Below are 23,195 nucleotides of genomic sequence, written 5' to 3'. Positions count from 1 at the left end.
AGATCCACAAAACAACAAAGCCATGCTACCACTGGCTTCCAGAAAAGGCTGGAGAGGAGAGAGAAGCGGTGGTGAGTGACAAATTACCTCTCCTCACAATGGCCTGCCACAATAGCACTGCCTGAGAACAAATAATGAATAAATAAAGTTCTCTGAGATTGAGCGAAGAAAGCAATTTGTGAAGCAGTAGCTTTTGTGTGTGTGTGTGTGTGTGTGTGTGTGTGTGTGTGTGTGTGTGTGTGTGTGTGTGTGTGAGCAAATGGTCTTGTCTCACAGATGAAACAACCACAAGTACAACTGAACAGCTGCTCAAATCCACATCAAAACACCAGAAGGAAACTCAGAAATCATCCCATGCGTCTTCGCTTTCCTAAAAATATACACCGACGCCAGAGATGAAATCAGGGTGAGATGGAGCTCAGGTCAGGACAGAATCAGTTCAATCACACCCTTTGCTCTCTGAGGACCCTCCTCGCCACTTCCTCTGCCCTTCGTCGGTGATGACGTAACCGAGGCTGAAGTGGGAAACACGGACAACGAGGGTAATGGAGTTAACAGCATGAGGTCATGAGAGAGATGGAAGGAGAGCTTGAAGCATGAATAAGGTGAGTTGATTGGTGTTGTAAGCACATGTTGGCTTCTTCAATGGCTTCTCCATTTTTTTCCTCCTTTTCTTCCCTTCAGGCTATTTTCCCCAGCAACAACCTTACATAAGAGTTCAAACAGAGGGCGAGTGGACAGTTTCGCTCCTGGCTCTGCACTAATACTGTCCACAAATAATAAAAACACTGCAAAGATGGCTGACAGTTTTGTTTCTGAGTATATAATTATTTAAGCTGCATTGCATGCTGGGGATTTCTGCAAGCAGCACACCTCATCTACTTCGCAATTTGACACTGCAATGCAGAAAATGTAAGTTTCGCTGTGGTTACTGGCTGCAAGGGAGAGAAAAAGAGATGTACAGGAAAAAAGGAAAATTAATGTCCCTAAAATGAAAGGGAATCAATATGGCTGCCCGAGGACATGAAAAGGTGTAATGGGAATAAGAGGGGGAGGGTGCTGAAGCAAAGTTGGAGGAAGATTAATGGTTGTTTAAAAAGGAATAGACTTCATCAGGAGTCAGCTTCAGGTGCCGAATGGAGTCAGTGCTCGCATGTGAAGACACGATTTGAAGTTTACACTTTGACTCTAACTTTTTAAACTTTCCCTCATGACTCTTTCAATGAATGACCACCCAATTCTAATACTGATTGCTTTGTTTCTCTTTGCAAATGAGGCCTAACCCTAACCCTCTGCTTAGGACATTCTATGACTCTGTGGTAGCGTCTGCTATTTTCTATGCAGTGGTCTGCTGGGGAGCAGGGAGCACTGAAAGGGACAGAAAGAGACTAAACAGACTGGTCAGGAGGAGGTTCTGTCCTGGACTGTTCCCTGGACTCCATAGAGGAGGTGGGTGAGAGGAGGATGTTGTCAAAGCTCACATCCATCATGGACAATCCCTCTCACCCACTGCATGACACTGTGGGGTCTTTAAGCAGCTCCTTCAGCAGCAGACTGAGACATCCACCCTGCAAGAAAGAGCGCTATCGCAGGTCCTTCATCCCATCTGCTATAAGACTTTACAACATCAGCATCACTGGCTGATGTTAACATAAACTGGACTATATCATTACCACCCCAAACCATAAAATTTGCACTGACATTCTTGCACTGCACATCTCTGCACTTTGAAACTTTATTTTATTTTTTCTGTTAAAAATTTTTTTCACCCTTGTATATATTGTAAATAAAGCTGCTGTAACAATGTAAATTTCCCCTGGAGTGGGGAGAAATAAAGAACTTTATCTTATCTTATCTTATCTTATCTTTGGTCACCTTCACACACAGGCGGTGATCCAACAGCTCCACCTACAGGTGTGAGCATTTAAAAAAAAAAACAAATCCGTGATGCACACAAAGTTAGTCCACACTCTCAATGAAGTAATGTTTTATTCCTGTCAAAAAATACCCAGCCTTCATGCGTACAAAGTTATATCTTTACAAAATCCTCTCACGCTCCAACAGACTGCAAAAAGAATGAACGCTCCCAATAAATAGTCAGCAAAAATGGAAAGAAATTCACAGGCATGGAACGCGTGTCCGTCTATCACTTGCACTTGTACGTGAGCTGCTTGCGGTGGTAGTGGATCCACGCAGGAGCTGCAACAAGTCCGGTCAGGAAGCCAATCATAGCGCCCAGACTGCAAGAAATAGGCCAAACCTACAAGACGAGGAAGAAAAGTGAGTCATCAACGCTGATGAAACACTTCGATGTCTCTCGAGCTAGCATGTCTCCACCTAAGTAAAGTTCAGTTCATTTAACTTCTAAAGGGAAAAAAAATACAGCACCAGTGTCTTTTTGAGTTATTCTCCAATTACCTAATTTGCATTTTCCTTCAGTCACTTGACAGAAAAAAAATCCATTTGCAATTATAATTTTAATCATTTCCTTTTTGTCATTAAAAAATAGGAATTAATTAAATAAAATGGAAGATTAAATGGTTACTGTGTTGAATAATGAAAAATTCACTGTTACAAGGAACTTGGAGTTTAAATACAGAAATCAGCTAAAAATTATTTAATGCAATGTTCAGCACATCATCAACATAATGGCTTAAGATAGACAGGTAGCTTAAGAGATGAGGAAAAGGCCATCCATGTTAAACTGGAACATACCACCGATCAGCCACATATAATGCAGTCCTGACGTACCTCCACAGTTTTAGCATCATTAACACCTTCATTCAGGTTGCAAATAGGGGTTAATCAATTATCGGCCTAGCTGACTGGCATGGCCAAAATTTGGCATTTTTCCAATTATTATTGGGCGGCATGGCCTACTGGGTAGAGTGGCCGTCTTGTAACCGGAGGGTTACCGGTTCGATCTCTGGCCTAGAGAGCTTCATGTCCAGGTGTCCCTGAGCGAGACACCGAACCCCTAACTGCTCCTGATGGGTCGTGGTTAGCGCCTAGCATGGCAGCTTCTGCCATCAGTGTGCGAATGTGACGTATAATGTAAAGCGCTTTGGGTATAGTAAAGTGCTATATAAATACAGACCATTTACCATTATTGTATCTGTATTTTTATTGACTGATTACTGATACATCAAACACACTACTTCAGGTCTGATGTAGCGTCTTCTCTCTGTCTGTCGTCACTCTGTGGTCTCAGAAATGTCTCTCAAGCAGAGACCAAAAAAAACTGAACAAGAAACCACGGAAATTAGCTCCTTTCACAGCGGGTAAGGCAACGCTAACGGCTAACAGCTAAGTTAGAAGGCAGCCACAGATTAACCTGAAACAGAGTCTGGAAAACAATAATAAAAATGCTCTAAGATCTGGACCTTAGTGGGCAATAAAAGTAATAGAACAGTGAAATATTAGGAAAATAGAAAAGACCAGCAACCGATCAGTTGATCCCACATAAACAGAGGAGAGCGTCTTAATTTAATCACTCCTATTTCTATTTCACATATTCAGTATGGATGTCCAATATTGGCTTTTTTTGACAATAACCGATATGCCGATATTGTCCAACTCTCAATTTCCGATTCCGATATCAACCGATACCGATATATGTGGGCTATTTAACTCATTTTAGACATCGCATATCTCCTGTTGTGGAATTAACACATCATGCCTCATTTTATTGTGATGCCCCATTGGATGCATTCTCAAATACAACATGGCTTTCCAAATGTAAACACTGTCTGTGCAAAATAAGAAAACTACTTCAACTTAAGTTATGGAAAAATGCTATATTTGCCGGCGAAATCCAGGTATTATTTTATCGGCTTTCATGATAAGCAAAAAAAAAAATGATAACAATATTGACGGATATTACATTTTTACACCAAAATCAGTGGGCCGATATTATCGGACATCCCTAATATTCAGTTATACTCACTCTTATCAGTGAAGAAGCATAGTTGTGAATGGCAGGTTCCTGCTACCACATGCTGTTAAATCATTACATCAACGCACACAAAAGTTCGGGATCACCCAAGCATTTTCACGTTTTCCATGAAAACTCCTACTTTTCTCCATGTGCTAACATAACTGCAAAAGGGTTTTCTAATCATCAATGAGTCTTTCAACACCATTAGCTAACACAATGTAGCATTAGAACACAGGAGTGATGGTTGCTGGAAATGTTCCTCTGTACCTCTATGGAGATATTCCATTAAAAATCAGCTGTTTGCAGCTACAATAGTCATTTACCACATTAACAATGTCTACACTGGATTTATCATTCATTTAATGTTATCTTCATTGAAAAACAACTGTTTTTCTTTCAAAAATAAGGACATTTCTAAATGACCCCAAACTTTTGAACAGTAGTATATACTGGTAACAAATATTGGTTACCAGCCTTTTTTGATTATCAATAATCAGCATCAGTATCGGCCCTGAAAAACCCATATCAGTCAATTCCTAGCCGTAAGTGAGTGTTGATTAACGTGAGTTCTGGGTTTCACCAAAACTAATATGTTTTTATTTGAAATCAGCAAAACTTGACAAGAACTGGCACAGTTTGAAAAATAATCTACAAGTAAAAAGGCACATCACCATTCATGTACACTGGACATGTAGGTGCAGCTGTAAACATGAAGCAGGCTTTGGTTGCTTAGTTGCAGAAAATAGTACAGAGGAAGAACAGCGATGGATGAACATATTTCCTGAACTAGACTACAAGGTCAGCACCACCTGCACTTTAGGGCGATGTCTTTATTTTCTTCCAGTAAATTGGTTCTGATAGGAGCATGGTGAGTCAGGGAATGAGTATGACAGTAAGGTCCAATCAGAGAGCAAACATAAGCATCATCATTTCTAAAAGTGTCTGTTTCTGCCTGTTCTGACTAAAACGCAACTCCAGATTTTTCAAAGCAAAATGGGGTCAGCAGCGTTTCAAAAAGTCTCTATTTTAGGGGTCATAAAACTTTGGAACAGCATGGACAGGAGGCGTAAAGGTAGCAGAAATTGTGCATTTTAAAATGAAAAAGGGTCGATGTTGCCTTCAATAAAAACACTCCTCTCCTCACTATTTGGTTAGAACTGTGGAAGAGTCTTGGATAAGTGGATAAAACATCTTCAAAAACCAGAAGGAAAAGTCCAGTTGCCTTCCACTGAAGCACTTAGAATGGAAAATCTACACAAACATGTTATAATATTCTCTCACCTAATATCTCTGTGGCGTTACATCCCATTAACAGCCTCTCATTTAAAAAATAAACTGTTTTGCTTCAGGAAAACACTTTAAGCATCTCAGTTTATGTGAAACGGTTTCCTCTTCATCTCTGTCCTAATATAGCACTGCTATACTATGTCACTGACAGTTTTATTAATATTTTCTAGTTGTTTCGGGGCCTCCAGAGCCATAATGACACAGATACATTTATTATCTTCTATTATGTCTTGTCTGTTGATTTATTCTGCTTTTTAAGAAGCTCATGCAGTTTAGAGACTTTGGTGAATCCAAGTGTCATACAAGCAAAACTCATTGAAAAGAAAGGGAGGGGTTAAGTGCATAAATTCCTCTTGCTTTGGGCACAGTGTGATGTATTGTTGATATTCTGACCTGCCAAGGCCTGTCCCAGTCCAGAGGTATTGGAAATGCTCCCATCCAGGCTCCTACCACTGTGCAGGCCACTGTGATCTGCAGACAGGTGTCCCACACAGACATAGCTCTAAAGACAGAGACAGAGCAAAGCAAAAACAGTTTAGAGCCATGTGACAGAAGCACAGGAAGTGGGGGGGGGAAACAGAAAGACCTTATTCTTACCCGTGACGACTGAACACACGTATCCAGGCCTGGACGTTGGGCCCGAGGACGCAGAGACATCTCAGTGTGGTTAGCGAGGTCAGCAGCACAGCAAGAGAGAACGTCTCCAAGGCAGATCTGAAACACAAATAAGAAACTAGAGGCTCCCGGCAAGTGTAAGAAACAGGAAAAACTGTTTTACAGAGACAGAACCTGCAGTGTTACAGCAAAAATTTCAAAAACACTCATTTTAAAGCCAGAATAATCACAGGATCTGAACTGTAATGCAGCAAATCTATGAAAATATGCGAGTTTTGCATTTAAATACATATTAAATGAGTCTACAAATATCTGTAGTTGCCTGCTAGCTACAGAATTATTATCAAGCAGTTTCCATTCAATCACTCGTTATGTGTGATTATCCTCTCATTGCAATTATGGTGACTGGATACTCCTCTGCTGCCCTCTTTTCTCCTTATTTCTTCAGTGTTAATCACATATGCATGCATACGTGTAGTATATGAGCAACAGCAGCTACTCACTCAATCAGCGGTGCTCCATATAGAACAACCACAGTGTGGAAGAACAGGCAAGACAGGAAGAAATACAGGCAGGAACGAAACAGCCTGGACAGCTGCAAAAGAAACAGGTTAAGACAATTAAGGTAAGAAAAATGTGCTAAAAACAAAGTTCACAATAATAGCAAATGCCTTTAAGATCAGGATTCAATGAGTTTTTTTTATGGGGGCTCAAAAAGCTAATTTATTGTTAAAAAAAAAAAAAAAAAAAAAAAAGGATCTTGGTTGGATAAAAGTACCTGAAGAGAAAGTTAAGTATTTATGAGGTGCAATTCACTGTCATCATTTCAGATTATGAGGCACAGCTGTAGCCACTATCTCTCTGAACAATTAATTGATATTTAGACATTACAGTCTAATCTAATCTAGATCCCTTGAAGGAGTTCCAATGCTGGAGTGCAGTTCCTCAAATGTCCACTTGACACCAACTCCAAAAACGAGTTCATCCCCATGGGCCTCTATGTTAAAATGCTCTGCTTCACAGCAGAAATAAACATGTTTACACCCTGTAACAAAACACAATTCTGGTCTCTATTTCTATTTTCCCATACTTGCTTTCTTTATTCAGTGTGTATACAGGTGAGCTCATTCCTGGATCCTTTCTCATCTATATTTATGTGTGTAAATGTAAATATTAGTTTGTGTGTGTTATTCATAGTTGTGTTAAAACTATTATCTTCTTAAATAGGCTACACTGGGGTAAATTCAAAGCAAACCTCTCTTTCAAATGGTCTTTATTGAGAATAGAACTTGTATTGACTAAAATGCAGCATTTTATTGTGAAAACTTTTTCAGCTACATCGAACATTATGTGAAGACACAAAAAAATTACACTTCTCATTTTACTCAAGCATACTATAATTTTAAAGTTGTTCTAATTAACTTTTCAGATCTACAAACTACATGACCCAAATCCAACCCAGGGTTTCTGCAGAAATCAGCCAGTCAAATGTAATGCTTTTTAATGTCATTTTAATGCTAGACTGTAAAAATTTTAATGCCACAACCATGAACTCAACAAATTATACGGGTTTGTTTTTTGTAAAATATGATTTTTATATGAAAACTGTCCCCTCATTTCACTATTTCTGAATCCAGAAACCACCCCTGACCACCAACGGGCTGCAGTCATGCTCTGAATTCCATGTTTTCTTGCCATTTTTGGTGGAAATTGCATTGCCCCATTTCCCAGTTCTCCTCCACTTTCCAAACATGTAATTTTTGCCAATTGTACCCGACCGGCCAGAACATTATCGCAATGCTTCGGCATGTTTATGCAGATGCACATATCTGACGAATCGCAGTCTATAATTACATATTATTATTATCAAATATTTTTCTTGAAAATGGCAGAAACAAATTTTAATGCCCCTGACAATCAAATGTAATGACTTTTAATGCCATTTAAGGCCTGAATTTTCGCAAAATCAATTTAATGACTATTAATGCTTTTCAATGCCCTGAAGAAACTCTGCAACCACTGATTCCCAGTCAGGTTTAAGAAAATTCAATAATAACGTAGCTAGTAAGCTCTTATTAAGGGTAGGATAAAATATCGCGAGATTTCAGCCAACTTAACCTTTAACTGAACTACGACCAGAAGCCCAGCGGTCACTGAACATTATCATCCGTGTTCAGCAGCCTGTCAGCACCTTGTAGCCCAGCGTGTGCTTCTTGGTGGGCGGTGTGATGCCGAGCAGCCAGAAGACGGCGACACTGACCGCGGTCACGGCTCCGGACACCGAGTAGAGCCACAGCAGGTGCGAGCCGTAGACCGAGAAGCCCGGCAGCAGCACCGCCGGTAGGACGGTCGCCATGAAGACGGAGGCGGCGATGATGGCGTGGGAGGAGGCCATGGCTCTGATTTCATGGTCCCACATGATGAAGACTAAGCCTGTCTACAACAGGAGACTAACACTGCGAAAATAATTAAAATAAAACACTTTGAATGTTAACGTAAGAGCGGACGGATAGAGCAGCTTCCATCCATTGAGGAGCCTCCGACCTGGTTTCCGTAAACATGGAGCCGAACTGACTTCTTCTTCTTCTTATAAATTTCCGGCAGGCTGGATGCCTTACGGCACATTGCTGCCTCTCACAGGTCAGGGAGAGAATGCAGAATTCAGATCATTCCTACTTCCAAAGATGTAATCCTGTGGAGTTGATAAGGGTTAGGGTTAACTAAAATGTAAATATAATTTTCTATATTGTAACTGGATCACTTGCAGTCATCAGTAGTGGATATTTTAGCATAAATATGACAAACATTTTTTGTTTCCTAATCAACAAAGAAAAAAAAACACGGATATATCCAGTATCTGGTCTCACTTACAAATGAACAAATTATTTCTGATGCTGATTCTGAATCTCTCCGTCATGTCCTGATGAATGCATCCAAAATTTCTTTCCCTTGACTCTAGTTTACAGCACATCACACACATATTGCAATTTCATATTTGCTGTATATTTTTTGAGCATTTTACATCAACAAATCAGTTTTAGTAAGAATATTGCAACATTAAAAATATTGAATTTGTGGGAGATTACTGCTTGTACACTCAACACTGCATAGGGATGATTCTGAAGAGAAACAAAGGTGTTAAGCTCATTTCTGGATTCTTGAAACTGCCTCTACCAAATTAAACTCACTGTGTTTGGAATACACAAGTTATTCGGAGGTCGTTTTTAATTAGTTTTAAGCTTTTATATGTATTTTCGTGCAAGGGATGTCATTTCAGACATATTCGTCAGCCTCATCGGACTTTTATTTTGAAGAAAAAACACGCCTTTAAAGTATCGCTCTATAGGGAACTTTACAGAAGTGAAATTCATCCGTCAATCTTTTATCCAATCACCGACCGTGTTACTGGGCTCTCCTATGATGGACGGTAGGATCAACCAATAAAATCTGACATTGACGCGCAAGCCTCGTCCAATCAAAATCTCCTGCGAATGTGCGACAGCGGAAGAAACAAAGGTTTACGTTTATCAACCGAGCAAGCTAACAGTAGCTAACGTTTGTATTTTTCGTTTGATCGTTTAAACAAACACAGAAGAAAGATGGTTTGTGAAAAGTGTACGTATCATACAATTATTTTTAAAATATATTTTTAATCTAATACACGTCCTTTTTTCGAGCGAAGGCTGGAGTCTTTGAACCGCTAGCTAACGTGTTGTGATGCTAACTGTCGTTATTACTGCCCACGTCGTTGTATTGGGGTTATTAGCACCCACCGCGTCCCTCTAGTCGTTATTTCTTTTACTTAAGTGTGTTATTTTCTCTAGTGATGTTGTGCTGCTTGCTGTTTTAGGCGAGAAGAAGCTCGGTAGAGTCATCACTCCTGACACCTGGAAGGATGGAGCACGGAATACAACAGGTAAGCTAAAACTGTCTTTGTAAACACAGGGAATTAAATAGAATTGAACTCTGGGTCATGTGCTAGAGTTACTTAGTTTATTTCTATTACAGTTAATTTGTTTTTTTAGTCATTTGCATTTGACACTTGCCCTTTGCCCTCTGGACTATTGACAAGAATCAAGAATCTTTCTTGTCATTGTGTTTCGACACAGCGAAATTACGATTGGTGACTCCCAGCTATATATATTAAAAATAGAAAAAGGCACACTATGTACAAATAAACTTTAAAAAAATACTGAAAAGATATAAATATGTAAACAGAGTTAGTGCATATGAGCAGTAGGATGAGTGTAAAGTGCAGTCCAGTGCAAGACTCAGTTATCAGTATGACAAGTCATACTCTTTCAGAATCGGGGTTTCTGCAGGGCGTTAACAAACATTAATAGTCATTAAATTGATTTTGTGAAAGTGAAGGCCTTAAATGTCATTAAAAATCATTAAATTTGATTCTCAGTGGCATTAAAAATTCTTTGTGCCGTTTTCAACAAAGATGTTTGATAATTATAATAATATATAATTGTAGACTGCGATTCGTCAGATATGTACATCTGTGTAAACATGCTGAAGCATTGTGATAATTGTTCCTGCTGGTCGGGTACAGTTCCCAAAAATTGCATGTTTGGAAAGTGGAGGAGAACTGGGAAATGGGGAAATGCAAATTCCAGCAAAAATGGCTAGAAAAGGGGCATTTCAGAGGACTGCTGTCCGCTGGTGGTCAGGGGTGGTTTCTGGATTCAGAAATAGTGAAACGTAGGGACAGTTTTCATATAAAAATCATCTTTTACAAAAAACAAACCCGTGTAATTTGTTGAGTACACGGTCACGGCATTAAAATTTTTACAGTCTAGCATAAAAATGGCATTAAAAAGCATTAAATCCGATTGGCTGATTTCTGCAAAAACCCTGTAAACTTTTCCTTTCAAGCTTAAATTGGTATCAGGAACCTTTATCATAATTACTCACAATAATTCTTTCTTACTTGTGCACGACTTTGTACATGTTATATCATGCTTGTAATGTTGCTTATATGATGATGTTTAATGGGATTTTTTTTCCTGCTTCTTTCACCCAGAGAGCGGTGGGCGTAAGCTGAATGAAAACAAGATGTTGACTTCAAAGAAAGCCAGGTGAGTAGCCTGCTGTGAGGGAATATTGTCATCTTTAAAATAGTTAATTTTCTCTCTCTGATGGCTGAATTTTAGCATCTAGCTTTTTTCACTGGAAGTGTACTACTATGACTGAACAACACTGCTGCATGTGTACTTATCGGTCTGTATTGTTTGTCCCATCATAGGTTTGACCCTTACAGCAAGACAGGATTTGCTACCTGCAGGATCTGCAAGAGCTCAGTTCATCAGTCTGGATCACATTATTGCCAGGGCTGTGCCTACAAGAAAGGTAAACTCTCACTCAGACTAGACTGCATGGTTTCATATTAGACTAGCTCAGGGCTTCTCTGACTTTTTTTGATGTTTTTTTAGGGTACAATTATTTTCAGAAATAGAAACTACATGAAACAGTGTTCGTTATCAATACAAAACTTCACCTTCAGTGTTTTACATCTTATTGCCTGAAATAGTCTATCAAAACCACAGGGAACATTTAACAGTTTTGTTGCATGACAGTATTTATTGTTATAAACAGATTTTACCAAAACTTTCTCTGTAGGTGATTCTGTTTCTCTTAGCTCATTTTGAATGTGTAGCTTTGATATTGATGGTTTTGATATATGCTGTCTTAACTGAAGCAACTTCTGAAAGCTCTGAAAATTTCCCCACTGCGGGATCAATAAAGTATCTATCTATCTATCTATCTATCTATCTATCTATCTATCTATCTATCTATCTATCTATCTATCTATCTATCTATCTATCTATCTATCTATCTATCTATCTATCTAAAACCTCTCTCACAGCTAAAATGTGACAAAAATTAGGAGTTCGTCCAGGTTACACTGGTTTAACAGCAGGTAGCTGTTTTCCCCTCCGGTTCAAAATGCAATCAAGGTCATGGACTTCTACTGAGGCCTCACAGTTGAATCAAAGGTGTTAAAACCCTAAAGTTCTGGCAGTAAACCTCCTGAATTAATTAAATAAATGTATTAACTATCAAAGAATTACTGGACCAGCTCTCCATCTAACGGGTCCGGTTCCTGCAGCCCAGAGGGTCTAACCCAGATGGGACCTGAGGAACGTTTAAGCTGGTCAGAGCGAGGAAATTCGCCTAGCTTCTAACTGCCTCCATCCAGACGTCTATCCCGCGTCCTCTGATAACTAATCTAACTGAGTAGCTCCTTTTGAGTGGTTAAATAATTACCAGTCACGTCTGTTAACGGCAGCTTTCCTCTCATGGGTTTGGCACTTGGTAAGTTGCTAGGTTAAAGTTTAGAGGTTAGGAATAGAAAACCCCTGGGATAGGTTTAAAAAAGGCCATCCTCGGCCCCAAAGACTAGTAACCTTTCAGAACCTGTTTAGATGTAATGCACACATTAACCTGACTTTTTACAACCTGAGAAGATATATATGATTAATTCATCATTGTGATAAGAATAAATAGAATTTCCGATCTGTTAACTTTAATTGCAGGATAAGTGTTTTATTATAATTTCAGCAAGGGCATAGCATAAGCTCCTAAATCACAACACTCAATCAAACATTAATATTCTTCCAATTGCTTAACATGACTCATAAGTGGAACTATGCTTTCATATAAGAGAAGTAATAATCACCCAGACTACGTAATTTGGAGGGGGAGAGCAGTCGGTGGGGCCCCACCGGCTGCTCACCTGAAGATCGACGAGCCTCCGAGGCTCACCGGCTCCTCCAGGGGGAAGTGGACGGGGTTCGGTCCAGATTTAGATCTGCCTGAATCCATTTTTGTCATTTAGGGCCAGTAAAAACTTTGTTAATCCATTCTGGTGTTGTTCCTCTCGGAAATAGTAGAGTTCAGTAATGTTCCTTCAGTCAGCGTTATTTTTAGATCACAGTCTTTCGTAATCCTCAAACAGTGCAGAAAGAGCACTCCTTCAGTCCATAATTCCAGTAGAACAGTTATTCCTTTGCAGATCATGTTGAATCCCCCGTCCGAGCTGCGTGGTAAAATCCCCTTTGCTCAGAGCATGTCTACCCTGGCTTGCAACGAGTGACCACCTCGCAACGACTCCCAATTCGTGTCTCGATCCAGTGCAGTTTATACAACAACTGAACCTTTTGCATACACAATGACTGCAATGACAGCACACTTAATTGACATACGTGATGACAGCATCCAATCCCCCTCCTCACTCGTGCACTGCTCCCATCCACCGACCTCATGGCCTCTGCGTGCTCTGGAGGAACCAAACCCACTTGTTTGGACTGTCTCACCAGCCCCCCAACTCATCCTAAGACCCCTCCATGTTTGAGGAACTCAAACTATCTATTTTGGACTGTTTGGGCACTTCCACTCAGTCTCACTTCTCTATTAATGTACTTTTCCCATCCGCAGCTCAGAGCAGGCCTCCGGTAGGGAAACAAAGAAACACGTCAGACTCACAAAAATCCCTGAAGTCTGTTTCGAGCTTAATAACCTTTATTCATTGATCGAATAATACAAACCAGTTATATAATTGTGTAAATTTGAACAAAAAATGGCCACATTTTTTTCTGTTCTGCTATTCCACCAGTATTCCACCTTCTTGGAGAATTTTAACTCAAAAATGAATGTTAGCCAAGACCTTAGATTTTACAGGTTTTATTTAATAACATATGTATGCACAGGTAAAACAAAAAAAAAAAATCTGACATACCAGATGGTCAGGCATAAACTTTTTTAAAAAACTGGTGAATTTAGGTGGAACGACCCATAATGAAAAGACATATCTGAATTAAAGTACAGGAGGTCCTTGGTTTATGACGTCCTCGACCTACAGCGTTTCGTCATTACATCAGAACTGGTTACGTGGAACTAGTTGACGAGTGAAGCGGATGAATACATCGTCACGGCACTATCAGGGCTTTGTTTCCATTCTCCGGTTGTACTCCACCTTGGATTGTGCTACATTCACTAACTTTTTGTCCTTCATTATGGCTCCCAGCGTAAGTCAGACTCTTCTGATGCTTGGAAGAAAAGGAAAGCCATCTCCATGAAAGTGAAATTAGACAGAATGAAACGCTGGGAACAGGAATAAACACCAACCAACATGGGTCAAGTTGTAAAAACAGGTCAACATATTGTAGTGACCCTCTGTGATGAATGAGTGAGACTTTATCTGGTTCTCTGCTGGTTTATTGAACCTTCACACAGGCTACTGTGGGCCGTAGCCAACGCCAGAATAACTAGAAAAACCCCATAACTTAGCTCCAGAATTAGCCGCTGTTCCCAGCTCTCTCTACTGCTGACTCTCAGCCAATCAGAGGTGAGCTAACTAAACATGGCACGTTCACAGACATTAGGTAAATCTGGAACTGAACAATAAACATTGAAACCTCAACATCAACAACAACATTAGTCCGTTACAATATTCTGTTATCTTCTTCTAAAATGATTCATACATGCATGAACATCGTTGGTATTCATGAGTTTTCTGAAGAACTCATCATATCGTGATACACGTAGCGACTTTGTTTACATTTTCACCGGAGTTCCAACTTATGGCAAAAATTGAAGTCGATCCATAGGAATGGAACTCTAACGTAAATCGAGGACCCCCTGTTATAAGAGAACAGGAATAAAAGATAGAACACAGTAACAGAGTGCCAGCAGCAACTCAAAGCTGGTCTCACATGAAAAGATAAACTGTGCTCAATTGCATCTTTGTTTTTTTTTTTTTAAACATCCAGGAGCATCTGCTTGGTTGACCTTTCTGATCTAATTGAGGTATGAAAATGCAGCACTTCTGCTCAGAAAGGTGGAACCAGCCCATTTAATTTTGATGTGTCAGTGGCAGAACCAGACAACTTTAGGTCCATTGGTGGTAAAATATGTGTAGATCTCCAGTTATCCAGGTCATGGTGATCCTAGGAGCTTCAGCAGAAATCAACTGGACCTCTCTTTTAGGTTTTTAGCTGTTCTCTAGACTGATTAACGTTCTTTCCTTCCTTTTCGTCTCTCCAGGAATCTGTGCGATGTGTGGAAAAAAAGTTTTGGACACCAAGAACTACAAACAGACGTCTGTGTGACGGCGTGATGATCAGAGAACAGTTCTGCTGGTGAAAAACATGAGACTGTGACAGAGATGGGAGACATCTGGAGATGGTTTGTCCCCTTATTTAAAATATTCTCTAATGCTGCTGGATAGTACAGTAGCCATACACAGGCAAGCACGGCTGTCTCCAAACACACCACCAGTTATCACACCTTTCTCAAATCAAGGCTTCCAGATTTTTTGTCTATTTTCAATTCAGTACTTCGACTTGAGTTATTTGCTTTTTGACACTTTGATTTCTTTATGTAATATATTTTGTGTTGTATTTTTGAGTGCATTAAAGCTTCAGCTATGAGAACATTTGACAGGGTTATTTTGTATCTCTGCCTGCAGGCACAAAGGGGATAATTTTAGCCTCTTACGCACGACAGATCCATATTAGTCCGGTACATTTGTAATAACTGGTTTACCCTGGCATAATCGTATTTGGAAAGTGCATGCTGCATGGTCAAGCGTGACCCTCCCCACCCGCCTCCTCCTCAGCTGCTGCTGGAGCTGGAGGTTATAGTTCACGTGCCGTGTGACGACAGACTCCTCCTTTGATATTTAAAGGGCTTTCTGTCCCTCAGGCCTTAAGCCGTGTTGTTTTTAATGTCTCCTTATTGATTTACACTCTTGTACCACAACCCAGAAACGGATCAGTCTCCAGCTAATATACTGAACAGTTCAGGTGTAGTAAATGGGTCTGCTGCCTGCGACAGTTGAGCCGTTTAACTGCTGTGATCTAACATCAAAAAGCCACTTTGTTTGCAAGTGACCACAACTGTATTATGTAATTGTGTATCCACTAGTTTGCTTGTTATGTCACTGCCTTTTGCTCCTGTTATTCTGCAGTGTGGTGCATTCAGGGACACTAGTACAAATATTATCCACATTTTCACCCGTCATGCAGCAACTCTGTGCCACATACTGGTAAGAATATACCGTACTGTAGCTACTAATTTATGATTTAAATATAAAACTCTGTTTAATGCCACTGCCAGCTACAATTGACAAACAGAAAACAAAACGTCTTTACAGAGATTTCCTTCATATTTCACAGTTCTACAAGATCTTCCTGTAGCGCTCTCATCTTGGTCCACACTTTATTTATTGTAGCTGTGTGTGGCTCATCTATTTGCTTTGTGCAGTGCATTGTGGGACTACGTTGCATGTTTAAAAAGTCAACAGATTTTGTAAACATACTGAATTTTTTGGGACACGAGCAGCATGGCTCTAGGGATGGTGAAGACAGAAATAGTTGTAATAACCACTAGATAGAGTCACGAGGGTCATTCATAGTCCCCAGAGGACGAATCCCAGTGATTTTTCCACTTAGCAGGTCAAAAATTTCACTTTAGAGGAAAACGGATTGTCTCTACTGCCTGGTATTACAACTAAACTGTCAGTGAGAACACTTTAACTGGTGTCCTACCGGTATACAGTATTTACCATCTAGCGACTCTAAGAATAAACTACAGAACTTATTTCTTCTCAGAAATGTTAAAAGTTATGTAATTAATGTCATCAGATGTGGGGGAAACAGTTTATTATTTTAGGGAAGATACAGTTATTTTTTTTTTTTTTTTTACACTGTAAAATAGATAATTTACTTGAAGACATTTTTTACAATTGATATTTGTTCTCAAAAGCTTACATACATCCTTTGATGTACTCTTAACATCTGGTATCATTTAGTTTTCATTCATTTTAAGTTATTACTTGTTTTATTTTGTATTTATATGGTGAAACCAACCAGTCACTTTGTCTCGAATATAAAATAGCTGAAATAAACCCACAGTCCTTCAAATGTCCACACTTTTTTTCTTGTCTTTCAATAAAAATTTGTCTCAGTGTGACCCACTCTCAAAATACAGGTTAGATAAATGGTTTTTTTTGAAGTTTTTTTGGCCTTTTGTTGGCTTTATTAGAAAGGTTAGTAGAGAGGCTGACAAGGAAGTAGGGACAAGAATTGGGGGAAGACCTGCAGCAAATGGTCGTGAGCTGAAATCGAACCCAGGCTACAGCATCGAGGACTAAAGCCCCTGTTCATATGGTAAAATTCAGATTTTTCAATTTGTATATAACATAGAATGTACTGAGTCTATGCACACCACACATTGCAGTCAGTTGCAGTTTGCCACACAAGGAGGAGAAAATATTTGTTACCTTCCTGCTTGTGGTTTTTGCGCAAAGGCAGCACCTTTTTGAACACAGTTTTTCATCGAACAAAGAAATGTTTGCTGAATCTGTCTCTGTCTCCTTTAAAGACAAGAGAGCCAATAGCAAACTTAAACACAGGAAATAGTTCCGTCTATTAAAACTGCATAAATGGAATTGGGTGTTTTTGTCCTCCAGGACCCAAATACATTGCTACTTTTAAAAACAATGGATTAAAACAAAATCCGAGAACAATGATATGAAGGAAATACCGACAAAATGTCTGGCAAAGTTGTGACAAAATACAGTAATATGGATAAAGCTTTGGTGAGATATGAGGATGACAGTTAATTTACACAATACATAGCAGAAAAGCAAAGACAAGTCTTCTCCTGTGAAATATCTCAACATCTGTTCAGTGGATTAGAACAAAAAAAGAAATAACTCAAGGTTTCCAAATGATGGACTGTAATAACTTGATTTTATTCTTTGACTTTTCCTCCAGCTTAGCACCATCACGAGGTTCACATTTGTGGTTTTGGACAAACCGTCCCATCAGCATGACCTATTTCCATGAAATTTTTACACGTATTTATGTTCCCCTCAGGTTAAACCACAATGACTTTGGTGTTTTCTCCAACTCTTTTCTCCCAGAATCATCAGATCCTGGTTTGGTTTACAATCACATGCCTGTAAAACAACCCCTCAGCTGAACTTATATATAAAGCAAATATCAGCATGCTAACACGCTAAAGTAGGACTGAACAAAGTAAACATCACACCTGCAGCCACTTGAAAAGTTGTAGACTTTTAGTTTTCTTTATGTACACTGAAACTTTCCATTTCTGCTTCTTGTATAAAACAAATGCCACACAGTAACTTTCTCTGAACAAATTAAGGATACAACTTTAAGAATGTTGATATCATTTTATTTAAGCAAAGATTCTTCATAATATATGGTACAGTGGTCACTGATCAAAACATTGTTGGACTACAGATATAATTATTCAATTTCAAATGTCATATAATACAAAGACTTTAAAAATGCATTTATAAATGACAACACAGCTTGGTGAATTATTAAAATGATGGGATTCTTAACACAATAATGCAAAGAAAAGCATAGAAGCACCACTTCGCAAAAGCACCAATAAAATTTTCATCAGAGAACAAAAATTCAAATCTTAAGTATTGTCACGTTACAATATTGCACTCATACGGTTTATAACGACAATATTGCCATGTATAATTGTAAAGTATCTAGCAAAGGCACTATGGAAGTGAGTGTGTTGTGTTCACATTGAGTTGAACTAATGGATTTCAGCAGCAGGACTGAAATCTCTCAGGCATCAGTGTATTGAGGTTAGCTGCAGAGTTGGAGATCCTGCATCTGACTGCACCTTGATATGTTCTTTTATTAGTCAGAATACTTTGTAAAGGAAAGTCAGCTGTGGATCCACTGCTATTTAAGAGCTTTTCGTGTGCTAATGTATCTAGAGCAGGGTTTCTGCAGGGCATTAAAAAGCATTAATCGTCATTAAGTTGATTTTGTGAAAATTAAGGCCTTAAAAGGCATTTGAAAGCAGTAAATTTGATTCTCAGTGGCATTAAAAATGTTTTTCAAGAAAAGTATTTGACAATAATAATATAATAATATATAATTATGGACTGCGATTCGTCAGATATGTGCATCTGCGTAAACATGCCGAAGCATTGTGATAATTGTTCCGGCGGGTCGGGGACAATTGCGAAAAACTGCATGTTTTTAAAGTGTCCAGCAGACTGGACCAGGTGGAGGAGAGCTGGGAAACGCAAATTCCACCAAAAATGGCCAGAAAACGTGGAATTCAGAGAATGGCTACAGCCCGTGGGTGGTCAGGGGGTGATTTCTGGATTCAGAAAGAGTGAAATGTAGGGAGAGTTTTCATATAAAAATCATTTACAAAAAAACAAACCCGTGTAATTTGTTGAGTTCATGGTCATGGCATTAAAATTTTTACAGTCTAGCATTAAAATGGCATTAAAAAGCATTGAATTTGACTTGCTGATTTCTGCAGAAACCCTGTAGAGGCTCGGGAGTGAACGGTCTATGGCTTCTGTTCGGTGCGCTGGGAGAGAGTCAGGAATTCCTCCCGGGATTTGAGGTCCTCGAGGTAAACTCCCAGCATGGCGCTGGTCACTGTGCGGCTGTTCATCTTCTGGACGCCACGCATCACCATGCACATGTGCCTGCAAACACAAACATGCGTCAGATTTGCAGCTGCAGGATTTGAGAAGCTTTAAGGAAACTCTGTGACTAAGGACAATGTGTTAAAAGAGGAACTCCAACATTTATGCACATCGAATTGGGTCTACAGGTACATGCAAATCGGTGTCAAACTCTGGAGTCGTGGACTTAAAGGAGGTTTCCAAACCTCCTGGCAAAACTGATAGCAGTCGAGTTACATTGTGAATATAGCAGGCAGGAAGGTTGTGTTGAATAAAAAAAGATGGTATCTCTAGTTCTGCTACATTGAAAAATCTATTAAGACTACAGTAAACTGAAATTATTTACGCTAACTTTTGTGAAACAGCAGCCACTGGAGACACAAGTGACAATTATATGATCAGGTGAAATGCTATAACAGTAGCAAAGGTGCAAAGTTAATAAACTCTCTTAGTAACCTGTTATAGAGAATGAGTTACCTTTAGTTTTCAGACATTTGCTTCAATTTAGCAACCAACTTTTTCTTGTCATATAGACAAGAATACAAGTCATCCTGGGACTATGCACCAGTGGATTTGTTGACGATTTGAAGCCTCAAATTTGGAATTTGTCTGTTGCCATCTCAGGTCTTTTAATACTGTTGTGACTTGTCAATTACGAGGTAGCCATGTTCAAAAGCAGACCTTGTTTTATAGTCTTTTTAAATTTGAAATGTAGCAATAATTTACAAAATAAATGTCATACTGTGTTGAAGAAGATTTGAAATGAGCGACTGACACCATAAACCCATTAGGAAAACATTTACTGAGGTAGAAAATCAAGTCAGAAGTAGGCTCTTTTTCCCATTGACCTACAGCCAGAGGAGTTGCCCCCTGTTGGCTGTTAGAGAGAATGCAGGCTTAAATCACTTTTGCATTGGCTTTACTGCAGACTATGCACATCTTTTATATACAGTTTGATCAAGTAAGGCTGTAGCAGAGTGGACCACAATGAGCAGGTGTGTTTTTTAATGATTGTACCGAATTATTAGCAACTTTAAAATGTAGAGATGAGAATGATGAGGGTGGTTTATTTGTGTGTGTACTTACGCTGCTTCAATAACCACAGCTACACCTTTCGGCTGCAGAGCCTCATATATTCCCACAGCAATCTGCTTGGTCAGACGTTCTTGAACTGAAAGAAACAAAATAATTCGCCAAATGTCAACCTAACACACTAGATGCTGGCAGAATTTGAAGAAAAGTATTATTTTTGTCTGTACAATAATAGCACTTTTGCAGTTTTTTGGTTGCTCACCTTGAAGCCTCCGACTGAAGATCTCCACAATCCTGCAGAAACACAAACAAAGCAGAGGAAAGTGATCACAGATCAGGTCTAATATTGATTAATCTTTTGATAAACACAGACTGGCATCAGTCCCCGATTCCTGCCCTCTGCTCTGGCCATGCATCTGTATATCCTCTTCATCTGTGAGTCATTCATCCTGCAGAATTCTCTGAATTGGACGTGCAAGATTCAACTGCAGCCAAGTTTGTCTAAAAACTCAGTGACTCTGCTACTGTTATTCTGGGGTTTGTATATTCAGATTTGGTGCGATATTTTAGGCAAAGGCGGGGATAAGGAGACAGACAGAGAGGCTGTGATGATAACTGGTGATTCCCACAGGTCCGATGGGATTTTCTCATGGCTCGAGAGCGGATAGAGTTCAGACCTGTGTCTGTCAGCGTGCTCAATGAGGGGACCAGATGAAGGCCAGTGGGCTTAGATTGTAAGCCTCCAGGTCAATGCACCGAGATAACAGAAGAACGCAGTCACCCGGCGATAATGCCAGAAACATACAGCCGCGGTGGCAGCATGAGGATATGGAGTGTGTAGGCGGATGCATGCCATGTTACCTTGCCAGCTTGCTCAGTCCCACCACTTTTTTATTGGGAATATACCCGATGTGAACCTGCAGAGAGATGACAGCCAGTGAGAGGAGAGGTCACAACCACAGAGCAAAGGATGGTAAATATTATCAGTCCAATGCTGAACTTAATTACCTTCACATTGCTTGACAGGACAGTGACATCTACATGCATAAGCTTGTTCAAACTCAGTTTTTCATGGCTGCAGATTGTTTCTAATATTTGCTTCTCTCCACATGATGTACACTGACTTACCTTTCCAAAAAACGGCACCAAGTGATGTTCACATAGTGAGAACATGTCTATGTCCTTCACGATCACCATCTCGTCATGGTCCTCATCAAATATGGCGTTGTTTAGGATGTCTGGCAGGAAAAAACGCACAGATTTTAAGAGATGTCATCCACTTAGATGATTCCGTTGAGAATATTAATAAATGGGGAGTTTTCCAGTGATATTTGAACATGCTGGTATAAAATTATCCTACATTTCCTGAAGATAACTCCTTTGTGGACTCATGCAAGCTGGAAACTAACAGCTAATTTCATCTGTAATTGATCTACCAATGAGTTTTTTAATCAAAAACTTGATCTGTAACTATTACAAAACAATGAAAATGCCCATCAAGAAGAAAACATGTCCAGGACTAACTTTTAAAAAAAATGTTTTTATAAAAGAACACTAATAAATCCACCACATTCATATTTATATTTGATGAACTGAAACTTGCTCACAAAATACTACAACTACTATGAATTATATTTTTGTAGCATCTTTCAGAACTGAAGTTACAGGTTTGTTTGTTTGTTTTTTTGTTTTTACAAAAACCTTGACAATCTGAATTGTTGCTGACCAGTTACAGTGCATTGGTTTCTGTGTTTTTGATCACTCAGCCATGCATTTTCCTATTCTATTGGGAGTAGGAAACACAACAAAGTAGACAACACATCACATTGTAGTGGAAAATCCCACTTTCAAGGTGGTAATTGAACTCAGCACACAGTTTTGTAGTTCTGGTAAAGGATGGAACACGATTACGCACAAGAAGTTTATAGCCATTTCCATTTCCAAGTATGGCGTCTTAATAAGATTTCGGATGGGCATCATCAAACGTAAACACACATACAGAGAAAGCTGTAAACTCACCATCGATGGTCTCATGGTAACCCTTGGTGAGGAACTGTATGGCCTTGGCGGCGCGCAACGGCGTGCGCAGCAGCCCCTCACGGTGCGTGTCCTCGCCGAGGTGCAGCAGGATGTTGGTGTAGGCGGCCTCCAGCGCAGGTAAGCGGGACTGGTCCTCGTCCTCTTTGCGGGACGTCTCGTGCTTGCGGTGCACGGCGGACTTCTTGGTGTCGATGATGAGGTCGCTGAAGCCGTTGTTGCAGTGGAACTCCTCCACGATGTCGTTGACACGGTGGGTGTTCATGTCGGAGCGCTTCTGGAGTCTTGGAAGACGAGAACGAATGAATTGAAGATGCTGAAGTCGGTTCAGACGGCGTCTCTGCGCTGCAAGCTGATCCTCCTCCCGGTGCCGCCGCGTTTATAAAGCCGCCCCGGTGCGCTTCTGCTTCCCATTCGTCAGGGCGCAGCGCACGTCAGCTCCAGTGTCGTCAGCGGGGTCACATGTCATCACAGCACACCCTGCCGCATCCCAATCAAACCATGATGGCCGTGCAACCGCGTTTTCTGCCTCTCACATCACTTGACACTCACTGAAACTTCCACTCGGTTGTTGTCAAAGCGCATGATTTCCAGAGAAACTCAGACATGCTGCTTGGGAAATTTCACTTAATATTATTCTGAAATTGAAATGACATGAAAATCAAAATCTCTAAGAAGGCATATTTCCGCGTAAAATACCTCAATAAGCCACAAACGATGAATGAAATGCAAAATGCAGCGTTTAGGAGGGATTGGAGTCCAGAGATCTGCTCTCTTTAGTGCTGTGCTGGTTGTTTT

At 39.9% G+C, this 23,195-nt stretch overlaps 3 protein-coding genes across 6 annotated transcripts in view; 1 reads left to right on the top strand and 2 right to left on the bottom strand.

Annotated features, from left to right (window-relative positions):
- The window catches only part of pigf (phosphatidylinositol glycan anchor biosynthesis, class F), a 39,890-nt gene extending 31,462 nt beyond the window's left edge, over positions 1–8,428 (bottom strand). For 3 of the 4 annotated variants that reach the window (XR_008599500.1, XR_008599501.1, XR_008599502.1), the window contains exons 1-4: positions 8,031–8,428; positions 6,343–6,434; positions 5,822–5,938; positions 5,618–5,726 (exon numbers count right to left, since the gene is read on the bottom strand). Coding sequence is in view for 1 of the 4 variants with exons in the window: in XM_023284419.3 (XP_023140187.1) it covers positions 2,147–2,260; positions 5,618–5,726; positions 5,822–5,938; positions 6,343–6,434; positions 8,031–8,258 (660 nt within the window). In the remaining 3 variants the exon portion in view is untranslated. Of the gene's footprint in view, positions 1–1,970; positions 2,261–5,617; positions 5,727–5,821; positions 5,939–6,342; positions 6,435–8,030 lie in introns of those variants that run through there. The other variant, XM_023284419.3, reaches the window with a different exon arrangement.
- An 870-nt stretch (positions 8,429–9,298) lies between these two features.
- On the top strand, positions 9,299–15,281 carry cript (cysteine-rich PDZ-binding protein). Its single transcript, XM_023284412.3, has 5 exons — positions 9,299–9,454; positions 9,690–9,755; positions 10,869–10,923; positions 11,091–11,194; positions 14,891–15,281. Exons 1-5 carry the CDS (start codon positions 9,439–9,441, stop codon positions 14,953–14,955), a joined length of 306 nt encoding a protein of 101 aa, XP_023140180.1. The 5' UTR covers positions 9,299–9,438; the 3' UTR covers positions 14,956–15,281.
- A 2,301-nt stretch (positions 15,282–17,582) lies between these two features.
- Positions 17,583–22,781, bottom strand: gch2 (GTP cyclohydrolase 2). The gene is made up of 6 exons (XM_023284414.3): positions 22,380–22,781; positions 21,489–21,598; positions 21,222–21,277; positions 20,623–20,654; positions 20,415–20,499; positions 17,583–19,349 (listed from the first exon to the last, which is right to left on the bottom strand). Exons 1-6 carry the CDS (start codon positions 22,660–22,662, stop codon positions 19,208–19,210), a joined length of 708 nt encoding a protein of 235 aa, XP_023140182.1. The 5' UTR covers positions 22,663–22,781; the 3' UTR covers positions 17,583–19,207.
- Between the last annotated feature and the right edge of the window lie 414 nt (positions 22,782–23,195).

Source organism: Amphiprion ocellaris, chromosome 18, assembly GCF_022539595.1.
Source record: "Amphiprion ocellaris isolate individual 3 ecotype Okinawa chromosome 18, ASM2253959v1, whole genome shotgun sequence".
NCBI lineage: Eukaryota > Metazoa > Chordata > Actinopteri > Pomacentridae > Amphiprion > Amphiprion ocellaris.
Note: the sequence above shows the minus strand (reverse complement) of the source record. Positions and strands in the feature narration are given on the sequence as shown.